The sequence below is a fragment of the Lissotriton helveticus genome, chromosome 7, assembly GCF_964261635.1.
Source record: "Lissotriton helveticus chromosome 7, aLisHel1.1, whole genome shotgun sequence".
NCBI lineage: Eukaryota > Metazoa > Chordata > Amphibia > Caudata > Salamandridae > Lissotriton > Lissotriton helveticus.
The window spans coordinates 1,061,164,289-1,061,191,269 of record NC_136068.1 but is presented as its reverse complement, the minus strand read 5'-3'; the positions used below and the strand labels follow the sequence as shown (position 1 = coordinate 1,061,191,269).

The window sequence follows — 26,981 nt, the reverse complement described above, 5'->3', positions numbered from 1 at the left end:
GACGTTGTGTACCAAGAGCCTTCCTATGACGAACAGGCTAAACTGCATATCGACTCCGACACAGGCAGACTCACAATTTATCAGAGGAAGATCAGGTCGGAAAATCCTCTTGAGACATATAAAATTCCACTCAAAAAGAAAAGGGATTCTTCCACATCACCTGTCCTTTTTGAGACTATAAGTTACCATGGCCAAGACACCTCTGCATACTCACCCACACACAATGATGAGGATATGGAGTATGACTACAATGAAGAATTTAATTACCCTGTGGACACGGATCAGGATGACCAAACTCCAGCCTGGACAGACCCTGTTGACCCAGGGGAGTCACAAACTAGTCCTGACACTCCTTCTTATCCTGTCAAGACTTCGCCAACAGAGGATACGGCTGCGTTTAATGCATTAATAGAAAGGGCAGCACACAATCATGATGTAGAAATGCATGCTGACCCAATTGAAGAAGACTTTCTCTTTGACACTTTTTCCACTTCAGAGAAATCAGTCAAAACATTGCCAATTTTAAAAGGTGTCCTTAAACACGCAGGAGACATTTTCAAAGAAACCACAAGAGCAAGGGTTCTTAACCCCAGAATCGAAAGGGAATACAGGCCGGCACCTGTGGACCCTACATATATTAAGGGACAGCTGCCATTAGACTCTTTGGTGGTATCAAATGCTGGTAAGCGTGCCAACTCACAAACAACTGGTACTGCTCCTCCTCCAGACAAGGAGTCCAAGATATTAGAAGCTTCTGGAAAAAGGGTGGCTGCTCAAGTAGCTAATATATGGAGAATTTCTAATACACAAGCGCTATTAGCCAGATATGATAGGGTCATTATGACACACTAGAGCAACTGCTACAACATTTGCCTGATGCCTAAAAGGAGGGAGCAGAGACACTGATACAAGAGGGTAAACTCATATCTAACGCATCTATTAAATGTGTGCTAGACGCAGCGGACACCACAGCCAGGGCCATCAATACAAGTGTCATGCTCAGGAGACATGCTTGGTTACGCATCTCGGGGTTCAAACCTGAGATTCAAACTACATTATTAAATCAGCCTGTGAACCCTGATTATTTATTTGGTCCAGATGTGGACACAATATTAGAGAAAATTAAAAAGGACACAGAGACAGCCAAGTCTATGGGTGCCTTGCAGTCACAACAGTTCAGAGGAAGCTCCTTTCGTCGCTCCGGTAACCGAGGAACTGCACGAGGCCAGGCGTCCCAGCAGACTCCATACAATAAAGGGAACACACAAACCACCTATACTAAAAACACTAGAGGTGGATACAACAAAGGCAGAGGACGAGGGAATAACATCTCTAGATCCTCCGCCAATACTAAACAGTGACGCCTTCTCACTGCCCCCAGACCATGTAACACCGGTCGGGGGACGATTACAACAGTTCCTGCCAGTCTGGGAAAGCATTACCACAGACAGGTGGGTGAGACAACTTATCCAGTTCGGCTATTGTCTAGAGCTAACCTCCACTCCACCCAGCATACCCCCAAGACACCGTCCTATGTCCGCAGAGCACATACACTTATTGCAGCAAGAGGTCATCAGCATGCTGCAAAAAGGGGCCATAGAACTCGTACCTGTACAACAACAGGGTACCGGGGTATACTCGCTGTACTTCTTAATCCCCAAAAAGGACGGGTCTCTCAGGCCAATACTGGACCTCAGGTCCCTAAACCAATAAATTTTGTCAGAACATTTTTACATGCTCACTCTACAGCAGGTTCTACCATTGCTCCGTCGGGGAGATTTCCTCGCAACACTAGACCTAAAAGACGCATATTTCCACATACCTATCCACCCAGCACACAGGAAATATCTCAGGTTTACCATACAAGATCAGCACTACCAGTTCAAGGTCCTGCCTTTCGGGGTGACAACAGCCCCCAGGGTGTTTACCAAGTGCCTAGCGACAGTAGCTGCGCACCTACGGAGGAACAATGTTCACGTCTATCCCTATCTGGACGACTGGCTTATCCAAGCACGGTCAGCCCAGCAGTGTGCCAGCCACATGTCCCGCACTATTCACCTCCTACACAGCCTCGGGTTCTCATTAAACTACCCAAAGTCTCATCTTCAGCCCGCCCACGTACAACAGTACCTGGGAGCAACAATAGACACTCTGGCAGCAAAAGCGCAGCCAAACTCAGCAAGAATCAACAGCATTCGATTACTCATTCAGACATTCAGACCCCGACACTCGCTCACGGCAAGGGTGTTTATGCAGTTGATAGGCATGATGACCACCTGCATCTTCATAGTCCCTCACGCGAGACTACACATGCGTCCTCTTCAGGAATGCTTAGCACGGCAGTGGAACCAGGCTCAAGGAAAATTAACAGACCTAGTGTTGGTGACCGGTCACACATACAACTCTCTTCATTGGTGGAACCCACAAAACCTTTGCAAGGGACGACCGTTCCAAGAGCCTGTACCACAAATAGTGCTGACTACGGACGCATCTCTCCTGGGGAGTGCATGTCCTCCATTACACAGTGCAGGGACTATGGACGACACAGCAAAAAAAGATGCACATCAACCTGCTGGAACTGATGGCGATCTTTATGGCAATGAAGGCATTCAAAGTACATTTGTGCCACAAAGTCGTGTTGATCTGCACGGACAACATGACTGCCATGTACTACATACAGAAGCAGGGAGGGACACACTCTCCACAGTTGTCACATTTAGCGCAAAGCATGTGGAAGTGGGCCATTCAGAGGAACATATTCCTCATGGCAGAACACCTCCCAGGCAGGGACAACCAGATGGCGGATCTGCTCAGCAAACACAGCCACCAGATGCACGAGTGGGAGATACACCCCTCAGTGCTGCACCCGTACTTCCGGCAGTGGGGTCGCCCAGAGATAGACCTGTTCGCCACAAAGGAAAACGCAAAATGCCAAAGCTTCGCCACCAGGTTTCCACACCCGCAGTCTCAGGGCAATGCGATATGGATGAACTGGTCAAGCAGATTTGCGTATGCTTTTCCACCAGCCCCGCTCATACCATTAGTGGCACGCAAACTACGACAACACTCAATGACCCTCATCTTAGTTGCTCCAACGTGGGCGAGGCAACCATGGTACACCACGTTCCTAGAACTTTCCGTGGTGCCTGATCAAAGGCTGCGATTAACACCCAGTCTTTTAACTCAGAGCCATGGAGACATTCAGCACCCAGATCCGCAGCAGTTAAACCTTGCGATCTGGCTCCTGAAGTCATGGAGTTTGGTTACCTAAACTTGCCTCCTGACTGCATGAATATTATCAAGGAGGCAAGGAAACCTACAACCAGAGCATGCTATGTGGCAAAGTGGAAACGGTTTGTCATTTATTGTAACAATAATGACGTAAATCCGCTAGATGCATCAACTCAAAACATCATATGCTGTCTGTTACATTTACGTAGATGCAATTTAGCCTACAGTTCCATACGTATACATTTGGCTGCGGTAGCAGCTTATCTTCAAAACAGGCAACACCTTTCACTCTTCAGAGTACCTGCTATTAAAGCTTTCATGGAGGGACTCAAACGAGTGATTCCTCCAAGACACCCACCTTCACCTGTCTGGAACCTGAACGTGGTTCTAACCAGACTGATGGACCACCTTTTGAACCTCTACACTCGTGTGAGATACAATTCCTTACGTGGAAAGTGGCTTTTTTAGTAGCCATTACATCACTTAGAAGAGTTAGTGAACTGCAAGCCCTATTCAGGAGCCATTCATCCAAATTCACGCAAATAGGGTAGTGCTACGTACAAACCCTAAATTTATGCCGAAGGTGGTATCCCAGTTTCACAACAATCAAACAATAGAACTGCCAGTGTTCTTCCCAAATCCGGATTCAGTGGCAGAAAGAGCTCTACATACCCTAGACGTTAAGAGAGCTCTCCTGTACTTTATAGACAGGACAAGACATTTCAGGAAAACGAAGCAACTGTTTGTTGCCTTTTCACCACAACATAAAGGCAACCCCATTTCAAAATCATTTATAGCCAGATGGATTGTTAAGTGCATACAAATTTGTTATCAGAAAGCTAAACGCACATTAACAGTTCCCCCAAGAGCGCATTCAACACGCAAGTTAGGTGCATCCATGGCTTTCCTAGGAAACATTCCTCTAGAAGAAATATGTAGAGCAGCCACATGGTCTACCATACATACATTTACCAAACACTACTGTGTAGATGTACACTCCAAGCAGCTAGCAGCTGTAGGACAGGCTGTTCTCAAGACTCTTTTTCAGACTGCTGCAGCTGGCACAGGTGGCCACCGTTAAGGGCTGAGACTGCTATACATTCTATGCCCAGATATGAATTCAGCAGCCCACATGCCTCGAACGGAATATGCTACTTACCAGTATGCATCTGTTCTTGGCATGTAGGGCTGCTGATATTCATATCGCCCGCCCTCCTCCCCGGTGCCTGTCGCAGCTGTATCATACCCCATCTCTGCCACAATGGCGAAAAACAATCTGAGGATGGAGAGAATGCCCATGCGCACTGTAGTCCAGGGTAGGAGCCACCTATCTCGTGATACTTCGAAGACTCTTCCAGGACAACAATGTGCAATCATCCGGACCCAACACTAGGCGGCGATCTATGCACAGATATGAATATCAGCAGCCCTACATGCCAGGAACAGATGCATACTGGTAAGTAGCATATTCCTTACTCCCTGTACTTTTCTTAACCCAGACCCCTGAACCTATACATCCAGTCGGACCATTTCCACATGGTCACACTTCAACAAGTCCTTCCTTTCCTTTCACAAAACAACTTCCTTGCTACCATAGATCTCAAGGATGCATACTTCCACATTCCCATTCACACCGCTCACAGGAAGTATCTAAGGTTTGTAATAGACGGTCAGCACTATAAATTCAAAGTACTCCCATTCGGATTCACAATACCAACAGTGTTTGCCAAGTGCCTAGCAGTAGTGGAAGCACACTTGAGAAGACAGCACATTCACGTCTTTCCATATCTCGACATCTGAAAGAAACAGGTTAGTATTAGATTCCTTACCTTAGAATATCCCCAGGCGTCAGACTGGATCTGGAAATTTTTGCGTAGCAGTACCCTTGCGTGCCGGTAGGCGTCGTCTGCGGCTCCACGTCCGTCGTCGGCGTCGTTGGCGCCGGGATGACGTCGCCGGAGTACTTAGACGCCACCCTCGCGCGCAGACGTCAGTTCTTCTTTTTTCCATGCCAGCAGCGCCGATCCGGAAAAAGTGGTACCCGTAGTAAATTTTTGACTAAACTTTTTTGATCCTTTTCGAAGTCTACTCGACTCCGACGGTGCCGGTAGGGATGCCCGGGTTTAAACCCTGCAAAGACTGTGACCGACTGATGTCGGTTACCGACCCCCATCGCCGGTGCCTTCACTGTCTGGGCTTCGACCACAAGGCCTGTCCCGACTGCCGAGCCCTGACGACCAAAGCTAGGCGGGAGCGGTCCCGCAAGCGGCTCGAGCTCCGGTGGTCGGCCCGCGCCGCTCGAGGTCCCGGTCCGGACGGAGGTCGAGGGACCGGTCGCGGGGTCAGAGCCACCATAGCTCCGGGAGTCGTCTTCGGGCTCAAAGTCCTCAGGTAAGCACAAGAAGTAGAAGAGGCTTCATCGCTCTTCCGACTCCCCCCCCCGACACTCGCGCGATGTGGCCGGGGGTCCGGGTGACACCGCCCACGCGGCTCTGTCGGAGTCGCAGGCGTCGCGGCCTGCTTCATACCCACCGGTCCCTGGGCGGGACGCGACGCCGGGGGAGATCGAGCGATTCCTCATGGCCATGAGGTCGCTCTCTCCTCTGTCGGGTTCCACGGCGCCTTTGGGCCCTGCGGCCCCGTCTGGGGGGGTCCTAGCGGGTCGGGGGCTTCGGCCTCGACGTCGCCGGGTGCTTCGGACCCGACGCCGCCGGCGACTTTGGTCCCGGCATCGCAGGGCCACACTGGATCCGGTTCCGAATCCGGGACGTCGCCAGTCGACCTGACGACCTCACCGGTGCTGACCCCCAGGGTGTCACCTCCGGGCGGCGCCGTCCCCGATGCCTCCCTCGATTCGGTTCCGGTGCCGTTCTCGACGTCGCTTGGAGATTTCTACTTCAATGAACCGGCCCCATCCTTTGACAACCCTGACTATCAGGAGATGGGTGACGAGGAGTATTGGGAGGGGTCTGAGGACCCTCTGACACGAGTGTGTCAGTCTCAGCAGGACTGGGCTGGTGAGCTTGGGGATGCCAGTGGTCTGGACACTTCGCCAGACACTGGTTTTGTCTCCCCTCCTATCGTGGCTTCGGAGGAGGGGGCTACCTACAGTGTGGTGCTGATGAGGGCAGCTAAGGCCTTGGCCCTTGAGCTCTCCGTCGCGGCCGTGAGGACTAACCTCCTCACGGAGGTCCTTAAACCGCAGTCAAGCTCGGCCGAGCCTCTGCTGCCGTTTAATGAGGCCTTGACGGACTTTCTTTTGGGCACTTGGTCCAGGCCTGCTACAGGTCAGCCTGTAGATAGGAACGTGGCCAGACACCACCGCCCGGCTCCGGGTGACCCTTGCTTCCTTTCCTCCCACCCTACCCCGAGAGTCTGGTCATCCAGGCCTCTAAGTCCCAGACGGCATTCCGATCGGGAATCCATGAGGTATGAGCAATACGGTAAACCGGTATTCTCCTCCCTGAGTTTGGGACTGCGGTCAGCCAACACCGCATGCCTCTTGGGCCGCTACTCCCACTCTCTGTGGGACACGGTTGCGGACATACTGCCACAATGTCCGGCGGAGGTCCAGACTAAACTTGCCCAAGCCCTTGAGGAGGGTTGAGATGCGACACGGTTTTCTATCCGGTGTGGGCTGGATACCACGGACTCACTGGGCAGAGCGATGGCAACGACGGTGGCGATTTGTCGCCACGCCTGGTTGAGGTCCGCCAACTTTTCGGCTGATGTCCAAAACACTCTTATGGACATGCTGTTTGATGGCCGTCGCCTCTTTGGCGACAAGGCAGACCATGCGCTTGAGCGCTTTAAGGACTCCAGGACTACGGCCAAGTCCTTGAGCCTCTCGGCCCGCGCCAGCAAACGGGTGCCTTTCGCTCCTTTCTTGGCCAAGGAAGGGGTGCTCCCACACGCGCTGCCAGCCACGCACCGCAGCCTAACATCCAGCGCGGTGGCGGCCATGGAAACCGCCGTGGCGGCGGTCGGGGACAACGGCGAGACCAGTCCACACCTTCCCCTGCAGCATTCGCCTCTAAGCCCTCCTAGTCCGTGCTTTCAGGCCCATGTGACCCCAGTGGGGGGCAGGGTTCGCCATCACCACTTCCATTGGCGCACTGTCACTTCGGACAGGTGGGTGCTGCAAATCGTCCGAAGGGGCTACTCCCTCCCCTTCGAGACGATCCCTCCAGCCATGCCACCGCAATACCACCGCGTGTCGGGGGATCACTTGAAACTTCTACGAAAGGAAGTTACGGCCCTCTTGGCCAAGGGGGCCATCGAGCGCATTCCTGGGCCAGAAGTAGGGTGTGGTTGTTACTCCCACTACTTTCTGGTACCCAAGAAGGGCAAAGGGGGCCTACGCCCTATCTTGGACCTACGGAACATCAACGGCTTCCTCCGGAAACAGAAGTTCAAGAGGCTGACACTGGCTCAGGTCTTAGCTGCTCTGGACCCAGGAGACTGGATGGTAGCGTTGGACTTGCAGGACGCTTATTTTCACATCCCTGTCCTGCTGGCCCACCGGCGCTACCTGCGTTTCACGGTAGGCCACGAGCACTTTCAGTTTACCGTGCTCCCCTTCGGCCTTACCAGCGCGCCACGGGTGTTCACGAAGGTGATGGCGGTGGTCGTAGCTCATCTGCGCAGGTTAGGGGTTTCAGTCTTCCCCTACCTCGACGACTGGTTGTTGAAGGCGGGCTCGCCCCAGACAGTCGACAGCCACCTCCAGACGACGGCTGACCTCCAGCACCAGCTGGGGTTTTCCATCAATGTGCCGAAGTCACACCTGTGATCCTCTCAGAAGCTCCTCTTCATCGGAGCGGTTCTCGACTCGGCAGAGTTTCGCGTTTATCCTCCCGAGCAGCGGGTTCGGGATATTCAGGCTCTGATCCCAATCTTTCAGCCTTTGTCCCGGGTCTCGGTCAGGTTGACGGTGCAGCTTCTAGGGCTGATGGCCTCCGGCATCCTTCTGGTGCATCATGCCAGGTGGCGGATGCGGGCTCTGCAGTGGGACCTGAAGTTTCAGTGGGCCCAGCATCAGGGCAACCTGTCCGACCAAGTCCTGATCTCCGAGGGCACTGCGAGACAGCTGCAGTGGTGGACCGCGATTGGGTCAGGGACAGATCCCTCTCCCTACCTCAACCGGAGCACGTAGTTGTGACGGATGCGTCCCTCCTCGGTTGGGGAGGCCACATTGGAGAGGCGGAGATCAGAGGCCTCTGGTCTCCGTCGGAGTCCCGGCTCCATATCAACCTCTGGAGCTGAGGGTGATTCCTCTAGCACTGAAGGCATTCCTCCCCTCTGTCTGGGGGAGTGTAGCGCAGGTGTTCACGGACAACACCACTGTCATGTGGTACTGCAACAAACAGGGCGGGGTGGGGTCGTGGACCCTCTGCCAGGAGGCTCTGCGCCTCTGGCAGTGGCTGGAACATCAGGGCATTACCCTGGTGGTTCCACACCTGGCGGGTTCTATGAACGCCAGGGCGGACGAACTCAGCTGAAGGTGCATGATGGATCACGAATGGCGTCCGAACTCGGACGTGGCACAAGGCCTCTTACTGCAGTGGGGAGAGCCTTGGTTAGATCTATTCGCCACCGAAGAGAACGCACAATGTCATCAGTTCTGCGCGTAAGAATTTCCAAGGCGGCACTCGCTCGGAGACGCTTTTCGACGCGAGTGGAGTTGTGGTCTGTTGTACGCCTTTCCGCCTATTCCACTTCTGCCCAGAGTGCTGAAGAAGATCAAGCGCGACCGGGCCCGAGTCATCCTTGTGGCTCTGGACTGGGCGCGAAGGTACTGGTTTCCCGAGCTACTCAGTATGTCTGTCGATCCCTCGAATAGTCTGCCTCTTCAGGAGGACCTTCTGTCGCAGCAGCAGGTGATAGTCCTCCACCCGAACCTGTCCAGTCTCCACCTCCATGCTTTGAGATTGAGCGGCGACAGTTGAGGCCATTTGACTTGCCTCCAGAAGTTTGTACTGTGATTCTGGCAGCCAGGCGTCACGCCACAAAGTCGGTATACGCTTGCAGGTGGAACAGATTTGTGGCATGGTGCACAGCAAAGGCTGTGGATCCTCTCTCTGCCCCTCTTTCTGAGGTTCTCCTCTTCCTTCTTTCTCTTCCCAGCAGGACTCTGCTCTGGGCACTATCAAGGGCTACCTTTCTGCCCTTTCAGCCTTTTTAAGGTTACCTGATCAGCCATCTTTGTTCAAGTCCCCAATTGTAAATAGGTTTTTGAAGGGCATCACACACATGTTCCCTCCTGTTCCATTCGTGATGCCTCAGTGGGACTTGAACCTTGTACTTAGTAACTGATGTGCGCTCCCTTTGAGCCACTTCATAACTGTCCTCTCCGCCTTCTTACTCTGAAGACTGCTTTCCTGGTTGCCATCACCTCTGCCAGGAGAGTGAGTGAGCTCCAGGTTCTTTCTTCCAAACCTCCTTTCCTTTCTGTCCATCTGGACAAGGTTGTGTTGCGGACAAGACCCTCTTTTCTGCCCAAGGTAGTCACAGCCTTCCACATCGGGCAGTCCATCACCTTGCCCACATTCTTTCCGCCTCCGCATCCCTCAAAGGAGGAAGAGCGGCTCCACCGTCTGGACCCAAAACGTGCGCTCTCGTTTTATCTGGATCGCACACGCCAGTTCCGGGTGGATGACCAACTCTTTGTTGGTTACGTGGGCACTAAGAAGGGACGGGCGGTGCACAAGCGGACCATCTCTCGTGGGTCGTGTTGTGTATCAAGGCATGCTACTCCTTGGCTAAGATGGAACCTCCTGTTGGGCTGAGGGCCCATTCCACTCCGGCCACGGCGGCTTCCACTGCCCTGGGCCGGGGAGTCCCCTTGCAGGGCATCTGTCAGGCAGCTACGTGGGCCTCGCTGCACACGTTCGCAAGACACTACTGCCTGGACAGCCAAGTCCGGAGGGATGGATTCTTTGGCCGTTCCGTCCTCCAGGACTTTCTGGTGTGATTATTGGTTCAAAGACCCACCATCAGGGTTGGTATTGCTGGGGTATCTATTCTAAGGTAAGGAATCTAATACTAACCTGTTTCTTTCAGATGCACAAGTTACTTACCTTCGGTAACGATATATCTGTAAGAAACAGTAGTTAGTATTAGATTCCTTACCGCCCCACCCATCCTCCCCGTTCTGCGAACCGATATCTAGGGTTAAGGTCATCCTCTTTCAGGGCCCTAGTTTCAATGGCACCAGTGTTGGTTTTTAACATGGCTCTGCGTTTCTGGTGCAGAAAAGCTGTGTATAAGAACTGACGTCAAATCGCGAGGGCGGCTTCTAAGTACTCCGGCGACGTCATCCCGACGACGGACGCGGAGCCGCAGACGACGCCTACCGACGCGCAAGTGTACTGCTACGCAAAAATTTCCGGATCCAGTCTGACACCTGGGGATATTTTAAGGTAAGGAATCTAATACTAACTACTGTTTCTTACAGATATATCGTTACCGAAGGTAAGTAACTTGTTCGACTGGCTCATAAAAGCCAGCTCATACAGCCAGTGTGTACAACACACTCATGCCACTATCAAACTTCTACATGACCTGGGGTTCACAGTAAACCACACCAAGTCCCCATCTGCAACTGTTCAACATACAACAATACCTCGGTGCCACAATAAACTCTTCAAAAGCCCTAGCTTATCCCTCTCCTGTCAGAATAGCCAACATGCAAGCTTTTCTCACAAAATTACAACCAGAGCACTCCCTTCCAGCTCGAGTGTTCATGCAACTCATAGGCATGATGGCCTCTTGCGTATTCATAGTGCCTCATGCAAGACTCCAGATGCGTCCCCTTCAAGAGTGCTTAGCACAACAATGGAACCAGGCTCAAGGTCAGTAAACAGATCTAGTGTTGGTAGACGGTTGTACTCACCACTCTCTGCAGTGGTGGAACACCAAAAACCTTTCCAAAGGGCGACCATTCCTAGAGTTAGTTCCTCAGATAGTCTTGACAGCGGATGCATCGCTCTCCGGCTGGGGAGCTCACCTGCTGCAACACACCATGCAGGCCAGGTGGACACCACAACAAAAGTTACTCCACATCAACCACCTGGAGTTACTTGCCATATTCCTAGCCTTCAAAGCATTCCAAAAGCAAATATAAGGCAAGACTATATTAGTTTGATTGGACAACATGACAGCCATGTACTACATACAGAAACAAGGCAGGAAACACTCTCTGCAACTCTCTCAGCTAGCACAGAGCTTATGGCGGTGGGCGATACCTCAGAACATTTTCCTCTTAGCTCAACATGTTCCAGGGGTACAAAATACCATGGCAGATCTGTTAAGCCGCCAGACGCAACAGATCCACGTGTGGGAACTTCATCCACAAGTTCTTCAACTGTTCTTTCAGATGTGGGGACAACCTCAGATAGACCTCTTTGCCACCCACGAAAACGCCAAATGCCCAACTTCGCCGCCAGATATCCACACCCACTGTCCAAAGGCAATGCGATATGGATGAACTTGCCAGGCAGATTTGGGTACGCTTTCCGCCTCTCGCACTCATTCCACTAGTAGTGTGCCAACTACAGCAACCTTCCCTAACCCTCATTCTAGTTGCTCCAACGTGGGCCAGACAACCGTGGTACACCACAATGCTGTAACTTTCCGTAGTACCGCACCAAAAGCTATACCTGTCTCCACGCCTTCTTAACCCAGAACCATGGAGAGATCAGACACCCGGACCCAGCTCAGCTCAACCTTGCGATCTGGCTCCTGAGGTCCTAGCATTCGGTTACCTTAACCTTCCTCCTGACTGCATGAACGTCATTAAAGAAGCTAGGCGTCCAACCGCTAGAGCATGCTTTGCAGCCAAGTGGAAGCGTTTTGTAATATATTGTCACAACAACAACATCAATTCCCTAGATGTGTCCATTCAACACATCATAGACTACTTATTACACTGCCAAAGATGTAACTTAGCTTACACGTCTATTAGACTGCATCTTGCTGCCATGGCAGCATATATACAAAATAGACAACATCTATCACTCTTCAGAGTACCTGCTATAAAAGCCTTTTTGGAAAGCCTTAAAAGAATAATTCCTTCCAGAGTACCACCTTCACCTGTGTGGAATTTAAACATTGTTCTCACACAGCTAATGGGACCTCCCTTTAAACATTTACATAAATGTGAGCTACAATTCTTAACATGGAAAGTTGCTTTCCTAGTAGCTATTACTTCTCTAAGAAGAGTTAGCGAACTACAAGCACTAACCATTCAGGAATCTTTTCTGCAAATGCATCATAATAAGGTTGTTCTCCAAACTAATCCTAAATTCCTTCCTAAGGTCATTTCGACCTTCCACCTCAATCAATCTGTGGAGCTGCCCGTATTTTTCTCGCAGCCACAAACAGTTGCAGAAAGAGCTGTTCACACGTTAGATGTCAGAGCATTGCTATACTACATTGAGAGAATACAACCTTTTCGTAAGACTAAACAACTTTTTGTGTCTTTCTCACCACCACACAAAGGCAATCCTATATCAAAATCTGGGATAGCTAGGTGGATTGTCAAATGTATACAAATGTGCTACCACAAAGCTAAACATAAGTTATCTGTTCCTCCTAAAGCCCACTCTACAAGAAAGATGGGGGCTTCAATAGCATTTTTAGGGAACATTCCCTTAGATGATATCTGTAAAGCAGCTACATGGTCTACACCGCACACATTCACAAAATACTATTGTGTAGATGTGCAAACCAACAACAAGCTACTGTGGGCCAGGCTGTACTCAAAACACTATTTCAAACTACTGCAACAGATACTGGTGGTCGCCGCTAAGAGGGGGTACTGCTATATAATTATGCAACAGTGTGTAATCTGCAGCTCATATGCCTCAAACGGAAAATGGTACTTACCAGTATGCATCTGTTCTTGGCATGTAGAGCTGCAGAGTTACACACGCGCACCCCCCTCCCCGGCTACCTTTATCTGTTCCAGTATTATCTTCATTCGATATAGCTTACATGGACATCCTTCCTTAATTCTTACAAAGCTCCATCGTTTCCCTAATGGCGAAAAACAATCTGAGGATGGAGCCGATGCCCATGCGTAATTTGCAAACATCCGGGCCCAACACTAGATGGCGATCTATGCAACAGTGTGTAACTCTGCAGCTCTACATGCCAAGAACAGATGCATACTGGTAAGTAGTTGTAGGTAGGTAGGTAGGTAGGTAGGTAGGTAGGTAGGTGCGTGTGTGTGTTCGAATCAATTCCATCACATTGATGAACGTTACTAGGGACATTTGCCTGAAGTACATAATTAACCATCCAACATTAACTCTACCTGTTTAATGACCAGACAATTGGAGAGATGCTGAGAAGACTCTATGTTAACTATATATAAGATTCCATGCTGTACCTGATGGTATATTGCATTATGTTAACTTTCATAAAAGTAAATGATACAACTTCTCTCGACTTTTCTGTATTTTGTTCCTTTTTTCAATGCTCAGAACTGCTTTGAGCTGTACATACCAGACAATAAAGACCAGGTAATTAAAGCCTGCAAGACGGAGGCTGATGGCCGAGTGGTGGAAGGCAATCACACTGTGTATCGGATCTCTGCACCCACGACTGAAGAGAAAGAAGAGTGGATAAAATGCATCAAGTGAGTGATACTCTTATAACATTGACTGCAGAGAGACGCTGATACTCTTATCACATTGCCTATAGATAGACGTCCTGTGCCTCTACAATCCCTAAAATTAAACATGGAACATTAGGAACATTGTGTAGTAAAAGGATTATCATCATGGGAAACTCTGTTATTCATAAAATACATTAATCTCCTCTGCCCTTATATGATTCTACAACATATTTTTAAATATACAAAATACACGTTTTTCAAAATTATTGTTCTCTCGTAGGAGATTTCCATGTATAGTTATAAGTACTTGAGTAGTCCCGCCCACGTGCGGGACCCCGGAGCACTTCTTTTAGATATGTCTTCTTAAATGGATATTGTTCGCCTTTCTACAGGAAGGCCGGTAAAGACACTTAAGAGATAGATAGGCAATAATGCAGCCAAAATTCATAAGCTACATTGGCCACATCTTCATCTTGAAGTGAAAAAAGTGTGCCAGTACACTATATTTTGCGCAGTTTTGCAGTGTATAACACAAAGAAGAATTCCCTCAAACCCCATCCGTAGCCGACTGCCCCTGCCAAAAAGAAAGGCAAATGCATGGATTCTCAGGGTATCCTAATGGGGAGTGATTCGGTTACGGACTGCGGAGGCTGGAATCAATATTAAGTTGCCACATATCTTGTCGCTCCCTACCCATGAAATAAGCCCAATCTATGATCTGGGAGGCACTGTTTCGTGGCAACTGTATTCTCAGGGTAAGCACTTTTGGCAGCTGTTTCCCACCCTATTAAAAGATGCTTCCTCTTCAGTTTTGTTGGTTTGCTGCAACTATACCTTGTGGAACTCCTGGAATGTTTTACTGAACATCTTTCAAGTGGTATGAGTCTTCAATGAAGGCATGCTCACTTCTGACAGTCTGTTGACCTTGATACGCTATATTATGGCCATGGCCTGTTAATGTGGTATGCCTCTTATTTGTACCTCATAACATTACAAGGTATTTCGTAGTATAGAATATGCATAGAGTATGACATTTAGAGTCCGGTAGGTACAGATGTCATGATTATAAGCTGGTAAATTAGTTATGGCGATGGTGGATCATCCTGATTCAGGGTGGTCGGGGGGGCACATATATTACCTCGAAATACATTCCAGTCATTCCATATTTGTGACCACTTCCTGGGGCATCCCCTTGCTACATACACTGTCTTTTCTCGGAACATGCACCAATCCATGTCCCTCTTCCATGCTGCAAGGGTCGGTGATAACCACTGTTCCCTTTAAGGTGCGCGCGCACCTCTCTTCCTGCGAGCGCGCACCCTCCGTGTGGAGCGTGCACACACACCGGACATTCAGAGAGAGTTTGCACCTCCGCTTTAAAAAAAACGAGCGGCGCGAAGAACTTCCTGGATGTGGCGTTTGGACTCCGGAGTGCAGGTAAGGCTGGCGTGGGGCTTGAGGTTGTTAGGAAAGCGCGGTGCAGGGCATATTGTGGGCTTTTTTTTTTAAACCTTTATTTAACTTATAAAAGCATGTACATGACAAAAGAATATTGAGAATGGGCAAAAAGCATAAGAGATAAACAATCCATAATAAAGCAATACAATCATGGATTAATGGTAGTGGTGCATAACAGAATCGGACATTGACAGTAATCATACTGGAGCAATATGAGGTCGAGAAAAATAAAAACAGAAACATCATATGATAACAGAATGGTAAGTCAAGGGAGCACCCAGCTATCGTAAGCTTGAACTAACTTCCAGGTGATACCTCGAACAGCAGTGTGTACAACGCTACTATGACCCATAGCAATCGAGTTTCGCTACAAATGTAATTCAAGTTGGATCTGTGAGCAGAAGTCTCTATCGCGTTGCTCTGATACAGAATTCGGGCATGGTCAACCCACTCCAGTCGGTGTGATGTTAGCACGAGACACCCAACACAATCTATCAGCTGCCGGGAAATGTAGGCTCGGTAGGGCTCCCATATATCAACCGGTCTGGAGGTGCGGGGAAGAAGGGTGCTGTATTCCACACTGTTAATATTGCAGAATGCCAAGCTCTGTAGCCACGCTCGCAGCGAGGGGACCCTCGCACTGCCCCAGTGCACAGCTATCTCTCTCTTCGCCAGCTTGAAGGAAAGTGCTGCCAGTTTACGAATGCCTTTGGGAAAGTTTGCGACATACCCCAACAGCGCAATCTCAGGTGTGGGTACAAGGGGAATAGAGAGTATATCTCCCAGGACGGTGTGTACTTCTAGCCAATATTGCTGTATTTTGGGGCAAGTCCATGTCAGGTGTGCAAAGTCAGCGAAGGGGCTATGGAATTTCTGGCAGTGATGGGGCTGGGAGTAGTCTATCCTGTGGGCACGTGCTGGAGTAAAGTACAGCCTCCGGAGAAATTTGAACTGGAGTAACTTGTGTTGGCTATTCAAGGAGACTTCGGTTGTGGCTCTACAGCAGTATGCCCATTGCTCATCTGTTATGGGACCGCCTAAATCAGCCTCCCAAGCGGCTCTAATTTTAGAGTCATCATTAGGCTTAAGTGATGCGCATTGTCGATACAACTTTGATATCAAGTGTGCATTAGTTGTGTTCTGTATTATTACTGTAAGAGGGGGGACTTCGTCAGGGGCAAGTGGAAAGGAGGGAAAACATGCCCTCAATGCTGATCGAATCCGTGTGAGGACAAATGCGTCCATGAAGGAGCGATCAGAGAATCTGGAGTCCTCCGTCACGGAGAACACGTGGCCTTCAGGGAAGAGGTCGCCGAAAGTGGCAATGCCAAATTTCCTTAACGTGCGCCTCACTAAGTCCTCTCCTGTGATGGGGAGAAGGGAGGCGTTAGGAAGGGGAAGCGCAGGCGAATAGAGCATCGGAAACCCCAGCAATTTGCGTAGTTTGACCCAGGCCCAGCTTGTGGTGGATACCGTCTGTATGTCACTCGGGTCTCGGGGGAAGCCCGTGGGGAGGATTGTGAGTAGTTGCCTAGGGAGAACTAAGTCCGCCTCCGGGCGTAAATATGGAATTTGTGCATCCGGGTGGAACCACGCATGGGAGTAGGAGCATTGGGCCAATAAATAATACAAATAGAAATCTGGGACACCCAGCCCGCCCCCATCAGCCGGCATGGTCAAGACCCGCCAGCCGACGCGGGGAGTGCGGCCGCCCCACACCAGACGCAGCAGAAGGGAGCAGAGTTGTTTGAAAAAGGTGTTGGTTAGGGGAACTGGTATATTATAAAAAGAATATAAAAATCATGGGAGTACCACCATTTTGATGATTGCAACTCTCCCAGCCATGGAGAGCGGCAAGTTTATCCAGTGATTGATCTGTGTCTCCAGCTTGGAGATTGCGGCGCCATAGTTTAGCCTTATCAGCAGTGTAGTGTCTAGATGAACATGTATTCCCAGGTATTTAACGGAATCCTGGCACCATTCCAGTGGAAACTCTAGCGGACAGAGAGTGGTGCTGGAGGTGAGTGGAAAAATGACCGATTTGTGCCAATTAATATTTAGTCCTGAGAATGTACAGAATCTGATAATTTCCCTTATTAACGGGGATAGATTACTAGGGGGGTTTCTGACGTATAGTATCGTGTCATCGGCATACATAGACATTAACAATGGGCCAGTTCGGAATTGTAGCCCGCGTTGGAGGTGATTTTCTTGGAACTGCCTTGCCAGGGGATCGAATGCAAGAATAAACAAGAGAGGGGAGAGGGGGCAGCCCTGTCTTGTACCCCGCGACAACGAAAAGGGATCTGATAATGTGCCATTAAGCCGCAGTCATGCTATGGGCCTGGTGTACAGAAGAGTTAGTCGCAAAAAAGCACTCCGGTATGCCCATGCGGCGCATGACCGATAGAAAGAAAGGCCATTCCAGTGAATCAAATGCTTTCTCTGCATCTAGTAAAATTGCGGCGGCTGGAGTGGCAGGATCAATACGGTGTAAGGTGGTAAATAAAGTGCGGAGATTGAGGGAAGTAGATCTATGCGGGACAAACCCTGACTGTACGGGAGAAATGAGGAATTCCATCAGGAGTGATAGTCTGATAGCCATTACCTTGGCTAGGATTTTGTAATCTGTGTTCAGCAGCGACAGCGGCCTATATGAGCCACAAAGAAGAGGGTCTTTCCCGGGTTTGGGCAGTAGTATTATCACCGCTTCCCTAAATGTCGGAGGGAGTGTACCAACTTCCAGAGCTTCCGCGTAGACTTCAGCAAAACGGGGCACAAGAGGGTCCTTGTACATTTTGTAAAAGTCAGCGGTGAAGCCGTCCAATCCGGGGGCAGAAGAGGCATCTATTGCCTCAATGATACTGTCCGCGGTAATAGGGACTAAAAGGAACTCTTGCATGTAGCGTTCCAGATACACAAGGGCCACCTCCGACAGATGGGCCTCCTGTTCAGCAGTACTCCCGGAAAGGCGCGAGGTGTAAAGGGACTTATAATATGCAAGGAAGATCTCGTGAACTGCCGGTGTGGACTGTATTAGGGAGCCATCTGGCCCCAACATGGAAATGATACAGGTTGGGCTTCTAGGGGGCCGCAGCGTGTTAGCTAACAGGCGACCAGGGCGTTCGCCCTCTCCATAGCGTCGCGCTACGCAGTGTTTGTTTAGGCAGGAGAGTTCCCTATCCGCTGCATCACGGAACTTAAGATTGAGTGCTAGGCGGTTATCTGACAGTGTTTCCGATGGAGCATTAAGGATTTCACTATCAATGGCGGAAATGTCGTCCTCGAGTCTATCTAAGGTGGAACGTAGATCTCGGAGGATCCCCGCGTGTTTGGAGATGCACACCCCTCTGATGTATGCTTTAAATCCCTCCCACAGGACCGCCCATGTGTCCACCGAGCCTGTGTTTAGGTCAAAGTAGTCTTCTATAGCTTGGCGTACCTCTTCTGTAAAGACGGGGTCTAGCAATGCCCTACAGGGGAAGCGCCAACATCTCTCGTAACCCCCCTCTCTTGGTACCGACAGCTGAAGGACAACCGGGCAGTGATCGGAGAGAGTGCGAGGGAGAGTGTGGATTGTACCCAACCAACCCGCTACCGTAGGGGATATCAGCCAGTAGTCCATCTGGTCCAAGTGTTATGGAATCCGAAGTAGTGAGTAAAGGCGGCGGAAGTAGGATGTGATTGCGCCTCAATATCTACTAGGTAGTAATGTGCACAGATATCCTGAAGGGCTTGGCGAGAATGGGGTTTGGAGTCAGGGGTAGAGGCGGTGGTGTCCCTATCCTGATCCAGGAGCAGATTGAAGTCGCCTCCAATAATCAGGAGGCCTGTGTCTGTAGCTAGGAGTCTGGAGGATAGGGATTGAAAAAAGGAGGGGATGTCCGTGTTTGGGCCATAGACACAGACCAATGACAACCTATGACCTAGTAGTTGACCCGTGACGATTAAAAAACGACGTCAGGGTCGCAATGGGTGGTGAAATGGGTAAATTGGAGGCGCCTATGTATTAGGATAGCCACTCCACGTGAATACGAGCTATATCCAGAGAAGTACCTATGCGGGCCCCATCCAGATGCGAGGCCACAGGCCGATGTGGTAGTTAAATATGTTTCTTGCAAAAAGAGGATGTCCACCCAACATAACTCAGTACTTTTCTTTGCTTCCGGTTATCGTTCAGACCCCGAACATTCCAAGTCAACAAGGTTAGTCCGGATGGACCGGGTACATTTCCTAATACAACCATCTTGGTAATAATGCACAATAATGAATAAAGCTTCGGTGACCCACAAGACTCAATAACATCCTCATGTTCTGTAAACCACAATACTTCAGTTAGTCAGTCAAATATCTTTATTTCGGTTAATAAAAACCATAAAAGCAGTGCAAAATTCATTATTACACAAGTTAAGATTATACAAATGTACACATGATTGTAGTTCGAAATACAGTCTAAAACAATTAAAATCTTTGATACAAAGAGAAAATAAGATAAAATCAATTTCATAGGAATAGACCCACCACAGTTTCATACAATCCTCAGTACATTATTAGTTAAAATTTTGGGAAATATCATGCTACTAATAAATTCGTCTGGTTAAGTCTTGTTTTATTTATGCGCGCTGGCGCTACCAGAAAACTGGCTACACTGTAGGTGACCTGAACGGAGTCCAGCATTTGTAGATGTAGGAGGGCAGGCCTCACCTGGACAAATTTCAATTCCTTCAGGATTGGAATTTTAAAAAAATTACGGGCCGCCAAGTAATGCTCACAAAACATCACTAAGTGGAGCATGTCCTGTGTGGAAAAACTATCACAGGTGCAAGGTGGGGTATCATCTGGGGTCCCCCACTTCGGATAAGTGCCCAGCGTAAGGTGAATGAGGTTGAACCTAAACCTGACCAGAAGGAAGCGATGGTAAGGTTTAGTCACGTACTTCAGGTACGGTTTAATAGCTGGGGAGGTTACCCGCTGATAGATAGATCTCACTATGGGTTTTCTAAGTTCAACCTCCTCCCTTTCTAGCTCCAACAAGTTGAGGAAATTACGCTTGATCCACCATACGTCCTCGTACCTGAGGCCCTGTGGAAATAATTACATTTCCGGACGCCCTAGCCTAACGCATGCCGCTCTAACATACGAAAGCCAGTGTATTCTATTAGCTCTGTCCAGTGCCACACAGTCCTTGAGTATCAGGTGGTTCAGCGTGATTTCCTTATTCAGCCAGGTTTTAACCCATCGTAGCAAGGGGGCCATTTTCAGGTAGTCAGAGATATACCCCAAACCCACTTCACAATGAATTGAAAATGTGGGGGATGATTGTGGGAGAGACAAAAGGGATCGAATAAACTTATTTTCTATGATTTGAATCCCAAATGTTGGGACGTAGCCCCAGATATCAGCCCCATATGAGGCGATTGCCATACACTTTGATTTATAAATGCGGATCATAGCCTCCATTGGTCTTGCTCCCAATCTCTTTGAGAAGTTCAAAAGGGCTGTGGTAGATCTTACAACCACGTTACTCCTGAGCTTCAGCTGGGGACCCCAATTCCCCCTTTCATCAAATACAACTCCTAGATAACAGAAATAAGGCACCCCTGAAATTGGTGTTCCGTTGCATGTGAAGGTTTTAACCTTCACAGTTTTCCTGCGTAGTCCGGTCACCATTACATGGGATTTCGAGGTATTGATATTTAGGTCCAGGGCTTCCATAAAAGTGCCAAAGTGATCTAACAGTTTTTGTAGTCCCATGCCTGTACGTGCAAGAAGGTCGGCATCGTCCGCGTACAGGAGGAACGGAATAGCAGACCCTCCCATACGCGGAACGTCCAGGGTGGCCAGGTCCAGGGATTTACCCAAGGAGTTAATTTAGAGCGTAAATAGAAGAGGGGCCAGGATGCAGCCTTGTCTGACCCCTCTACCTGAATTGAATTGCTCCGTACACCTGCCATCCCTTGTTACCCTAACAGATGCCGACAAATTCTGATGTAGATCACTTAAAAAATTAACCAAAGTAGTGTCTAGACCCATATCCCGCAAAATAAACCATAACTTTGAACGATTAACTAAATCAAATGCAGAAGATAGATCCATAAAACCCAAATATAGAAGCCCCTCCTTCACCACTGTGTATTTGCTAACAATAAAGTGTAGGTTCAAGCATTGGTCCATAGTCCCCCTGTGAGCTCTAAAGCCATACTGGAGATCAGAGAGAATCCCACTCCCCTCAAGCCAATCCCCCAGTCTCTGTAAAATGACTCTGCCTAAGATTTTAACGGCAGAGTCCAACAGGGAGATTGGCCTGTAGCAAGCGGGGTCCCCTCTGTTCCCCTTCTTAAAGATTGGGACAATAATGGAAGATGACTAGGACGATGGGAAACCTGCGGTGGGTATTGCATTAAAAACATTTGTTAAAATTTTAGACCAAAATTGTGGATACAAAATATAAAGGTCTGCGGGGACCCCATCAGGACCAGGGGCCTTATGTTTACTTGTATCTTTTATTGCCTTTTCTACCTCAGAGGTATTAAACTTAATGGGCGTAATGTATCGGGGTACTACGGTATCAGTGGAGATTAAAACCCCTAACTCTGTGTTATAAATATTTTTAAAGTGCTCTAGCCAGCTCTCATCAGCGATTACACAGTCCATGTCTGATTTCCCACCCTCTGTGAAAAACGACTGGTTGATAATGGCCCAGAATTTTTTGCTGTCCCTCAGCACATCTGCAGATTGCAGATTGTCCCAGGCTTCTTCCTTAATTTGGTGCTTGCGTAATGCGAGTGCCAGTTTATATTCCTTGCGGAGTTTCGCCACTAGAACTTTATCCCTGGGTCTGTGTTTTAGTGCTTTAAGTAGAGCACCATGGGTGAGTGAACACTTTTTGTCAAACCATTTGTGCACCCTCCCACAGTGTGAGCCATTACTAGATTCCAGGTTCTTAGAAATCTGTGAGCATATCTCGACATAAGCAGCCACAACATCAGCCCCTGATGAAGTGGGGTCTAAGCAGATGGCCATATTAGCCTCAGTTTCCTGTGCAAGTGACTCAAAAAAGGTTTCTGGAATTACCTTCTCCCACTTAATCCGCCTACCCCGCTCCCTGGTTGACAGATGTCTTGGAGCCGCTACTCCTAGGTTCCTCCCATGCATGACACTCTCAAGGTCCACAGCCAATAGAACCGGGTTGTGATCACTAAAAATTGTGGTCACTACCCTATAGTCCAGGGTTTTGACTAACACCCCAGGGGATACAAAGATCTAATCAATGATGGTATTTGCGCCCCTCCCAATAAATGTGGGTGCTCTAACCTTATCTTTGCCTAGACCTGATTCAAATAAATTTAAATTGGAGAGGAGGCTCTCAAGGGCATCACCCTCCTTGCTATGTTCAAAATGGGGGATCCCCTCCACCGGTGATCCTCCATATCCATCACTGTAACAATCCCCCACACAGGGGTGAATATTAAAATCTCCTAGGATAACCATCTCTGAAGCAGAAGTACAATCGTGTTTATAGACTGACAAAAAATCTCCCAGGGTAATCAGGTGTTCGAGGCATGTGGGCTGCTGAATTCATATCTATAGCATAGATCGCCGCCTAGTGTTGGGTCCGGATGATTGCACATTGTTGTCCTGGAAGAGTCTTCGAAGTATCACGAGATAGGTGTCTCCTCCCCTGGACTACAGTGCGCATGGGCATCGACTCCATCCCCAGATTGTTTTTTCCGCCATTGGGTTCGGATGTATATTCGTTATCTCCAGTTCGGAATCGATATAGACTTTTCTTAAGGCCTGAAGGCCTTTTCCTATACCGTCGGTATTGTTTTTGCGCTCAGTGCACAACTCTGTTCCGGCTCAGTTCCCGAGTCGGACATCCCGAGGAGTCGCGTGACTCTTTGGTGCTCGAGGCCCAGTCGACGCAACAAGGCTTTCAACGACACATCATGGAATGGAGCCCGTTCAAGAAATGTCCCGTGTGTGGATCGAAGTATCCCCACATCGACGTCCACCCAGTGTGCAACAAGTGTCTGTCGCCAGACCACGATAAAGCCAACTGTATGGCTTGTTCCCGGTTTCGATCGAAGAAGACGATTCGACTTCGGCGCGTGGCGCGCCTGGAGGCCCAGCAGTCGGCCCCGGCACCAGTGGACATCTTCGAGCGAGAAGAAGCAGACGACCAAGAAGTTCATCTGCAGATTTCACCTCCTGCGGAGGAGATCGACTACGACTACGACGCGGACGTCGAGGCGCTCGATGCAGAAGAAGTCGTCGACGAGGTAGGAGACGACAATGAGGCCTATGGGGCCATGGAAGATAGCTCAGGCGAAGAGCTATGCCCCGTTCCAACAAATCACTAAGGCTCAGGTCGCGGGATCGCCACACGGCCTTACCCAAGACCTTGCACCCAGATCCACGGCCTCGCCTACGGGCCCGGCTACGGACACTTCTGCGGAGCCGCCGGTGGTCAAAACGAAACCGAAAGTGAAACCCTCGGTGTCGACGAAACCGAAAGTGATGGAAACTCCAACGAAACAGAAGACGTCTGTCCCTCTGGCCGCCTCCTCGTCTTCCGCTATGTCGGGGCAGCCGAAGAAGGCTGTCGACCCGGTGAAATCGACCAAAGGCGTCAAGCCAAAGTCGGTCAAGGGCGTCGATCCAAAATCGAACAAGGGCGTCGAGCCGAAGACTGGGGCCCCAACCCCAGGAGTCAAGGCCACCGACCCGAAGTCGTCGGTGCAGAAGGCCGTCGGCGCGGACGGAGGACACGGCGCACCTAAAAAAGCTGCTCCTGTATCTCAGCCGGAGAAGACCAAGACATCGACGCTGGAGTCTTCACACGCTGGTGGACCGAGGACGTCTGTCGGGTCGACTAAACCGTCCGCTTCCTTTACGAAGCAGGTGTCGGACTCACTGCAACGCATCAGGAACAAGGCTTCCGCGGTCGATCCGAAGGATGCTTCCACCCCAAAGCAGGCTGCCAAGACGCCAACGTCTTCGACGCCACTCCTGTTTACGTTACCGCCTAAGGTGGCACCGAAGGCCTTCGCACCAAGGTCGGTCACCAACGCGCCCGTGCAAGGGTCTGCTGGGTCGAAGCCTTCTCCGCAGCTTTTGAGCTTGAAGCCTCGACAACCCTTGGTGGAGGAACAGTCGGAACACTTTATCGACGCCAACACCGGTAAACTTACCCTCTACAAGACAAAGATCACGGTGACGCAGCCTTTGGAGTCCTACACGATTCCTTTGAAGCGCAAGAAGCCTTCTACGGATTCCCCGGTTCTGGTTGAACCACTTGCTCCACAGACTCCAAGAGTTGCTACACCCTCACCCACTTACTCAGATGTGGAGGCTGGGGAAGGTGATGACGAAGAGTATAACTTTCCTGCCAACACTGATCCTGAGGATCACCAGGACTCTTGGGCAGATGCAGGGGACCCAGGGGATCCGCAAACTGCCCCGGACACTCAGGTGTACAATGTCAAAACCTCTCCTACTGAGGATTCTGCGGCATTTAATGCTCTCATTGAGAGGGCGGCTACAAACCACGACGTCCAGCTGCACGCTGACCCTGTTGACGTGGACTTCCTTTTTGATACCTTTTCCACAGCAGAAAAAACTGTCAAAACTCTCCCAATGTTGAAAGGGGTTCTCAAACATGCCGCGGACATCTTTAAAGAACCCACACGTGCCAGAGTGGTCAACCCTAGAATTGAAAAAAAATATAAGCCGGCACCTGACAACCCGACCTACATCAAGGGCCAGTTGCCATTGGACTCTCTGGTCGTTTCTAATGCCCGGAAGAGGGCGAATTCGCAAACAACTGGTGATGCTCCTCCCCCAGACAAGGAATCTAAAGTGCTGGAAGCATCAGGGAAGAGGGTGGCGGCTCAAGCAGCCAATATCTGGCGTATCTCAAACACTCAGGCACTCTTGGCCAGATATGACAGGGCGCACTATGACACACTAGAGACCCTGCTACAACATCTACCCGATCAGTATAAAGAGGCGGCGGAAATGCTCATTCAGGAGGGGAAGCTCATCTCCAACGCTTCAATTAAATGTGCACTGGACGTGGCGGACACCGCGGCCAGGGCCATTAACACCAGTGTGATGTTGAGACGTCAGGCATGGCTCAGAATCTCCGGTTTCAAGCCGGAGATACAAACCACCATCCTCAATCAGCCGGTCAACCCTGATAGGTTGTTTGGTCTCGAGGTGGATGCCACACTGGAAAAAATAAAGAAGGATACAGAGACTGCAAAGTCCATGGGAGCTCTCCAGTCCCAACAGTTTAGGGGCAGTACTTTTCGTCCCTCAGGCAATAGAGGTGTTTCCAGAGGCCAGATGTCCCAGCAAGCGCAATACACTAAAAGTGGGGCGCAGTCCTCTTACACCAAGCAGAGTAGAGGCGGCTATCGGGGCAACAGTGCCAAAGGCAGAGGCCGTGGAAATAACTCCCGTTCCTCTGCCACCACCAAACAGTGACCCCCTGCCCCCGACCACACAACACCTGTCGGGGGGGAGACTCCAGCAGTTCCTGCCAGTCTCTAAATCCATCACCACAGACAGGTGGGTCAGGAAACGTATCCAGTTCGGTTATTGTCTAGAGTTAACATCCACTCCACCCAACATGCCACCAAAACACCGTCCTATGTCCACAGAGCATTTGCACTTATTGCAGCAGGAGGTACTTGTCATGCTGCAAAAAGGGGCAATCGAGCTCGTGCCGGTGGAGGAAGAAGGCACAGGAGTGTATTCCCTGTACTTCTTAATCCCGAAGAAGGACGGGTCCCTCAGACCCATTCTGGGCCTCAGACCCCTAAACCAGTATATTCTCTCAGAACACTTTCACATGCTGACGCTGCGGCAAGTTCTTCCGTTGCTCAACCAGGGAGACTTCCTCGCAACCTTAGATCTCAAGGATGCATACTTTCACATTCCACTACATCCATCACACAGAAAAGACCTCAGATTCACCATTCAGGGTCGGCATTATCAGTTCAAGGTCCTTCCTTTCGGAGTGACCACGGCACCCAGGGTGTTCACAAAATGCCTGGCGACAGTGGCTGCGCACCTCAGGAGACAGAACGTTCACCCTTATCTGGACGACTGGCTTGTCCAAGCGAAGTCTGCCCAGCTGTGCGCCGCCAACATGTCCCACACCATTCACCTTCTTCACAGTCTAGGATTCGCACTGAATTATCCCAAATCGCACCTTCAGCCAGCCCATGTGCGGCAGTATCTGGGCGCGACGATAAATACTCTGGCGGCCACGGCTCAGCCGAATTCTGTGAGGATCAACAGCATTCAGTCGCTCATCCAGAAGTTCAGACCGCAACACTCGCTTCCAGGAGTGTTCATGCAGTTGATAGGCATGATGGCCTCCTGCATCTTCATAGTCCCGCACGCGAGGCTACATATGCGTCCGCTTCAAGAGTGCTTGGCTCGTCAGTGGAATCAGGCTCACGGACAGTTAAAGGACCTAGTGTTGGTGACCGGTCGGGCATACAACTCTCTGCATTGGTGGAATCCACACAACCTTTGCAAGGGCCGACCGTTCCAGGAGCCTGTGCCACAACTTATCCTGACAACGGACGCATCTCTCCAGGGTTGGGGAGCTCATGTACTCCACTACACAGTGCAGGGACTATGGACTACGCAGCAC

General features: G+C 50.0%; 1 protein-coding gene across 3 annotated transcripts in view; it reads left to right on the top strand.

Annotated features, from left to right (window-relative positions):
- Positions 1–26,981, top strand: part of CYTH1 (cytohesin 1) — an 836,242-nt gene that overhangs the window by 635,693 nt on the left and 173,568 nt on the right. For all 3 annotated transcript variants that reach the window (XM_078653934.1, XM_078653933.1, XM_078653935.1), the window contains exon 12: positions 13,719–13,873. In XM_078653934.1, coding sequence (XP_078510060.1) covers positions 13,719–13,873 — 155 coding nt within the window. The remainder of the gene's footprint in view (positions 1–13,718; positions 13,874–26,981) is intronic.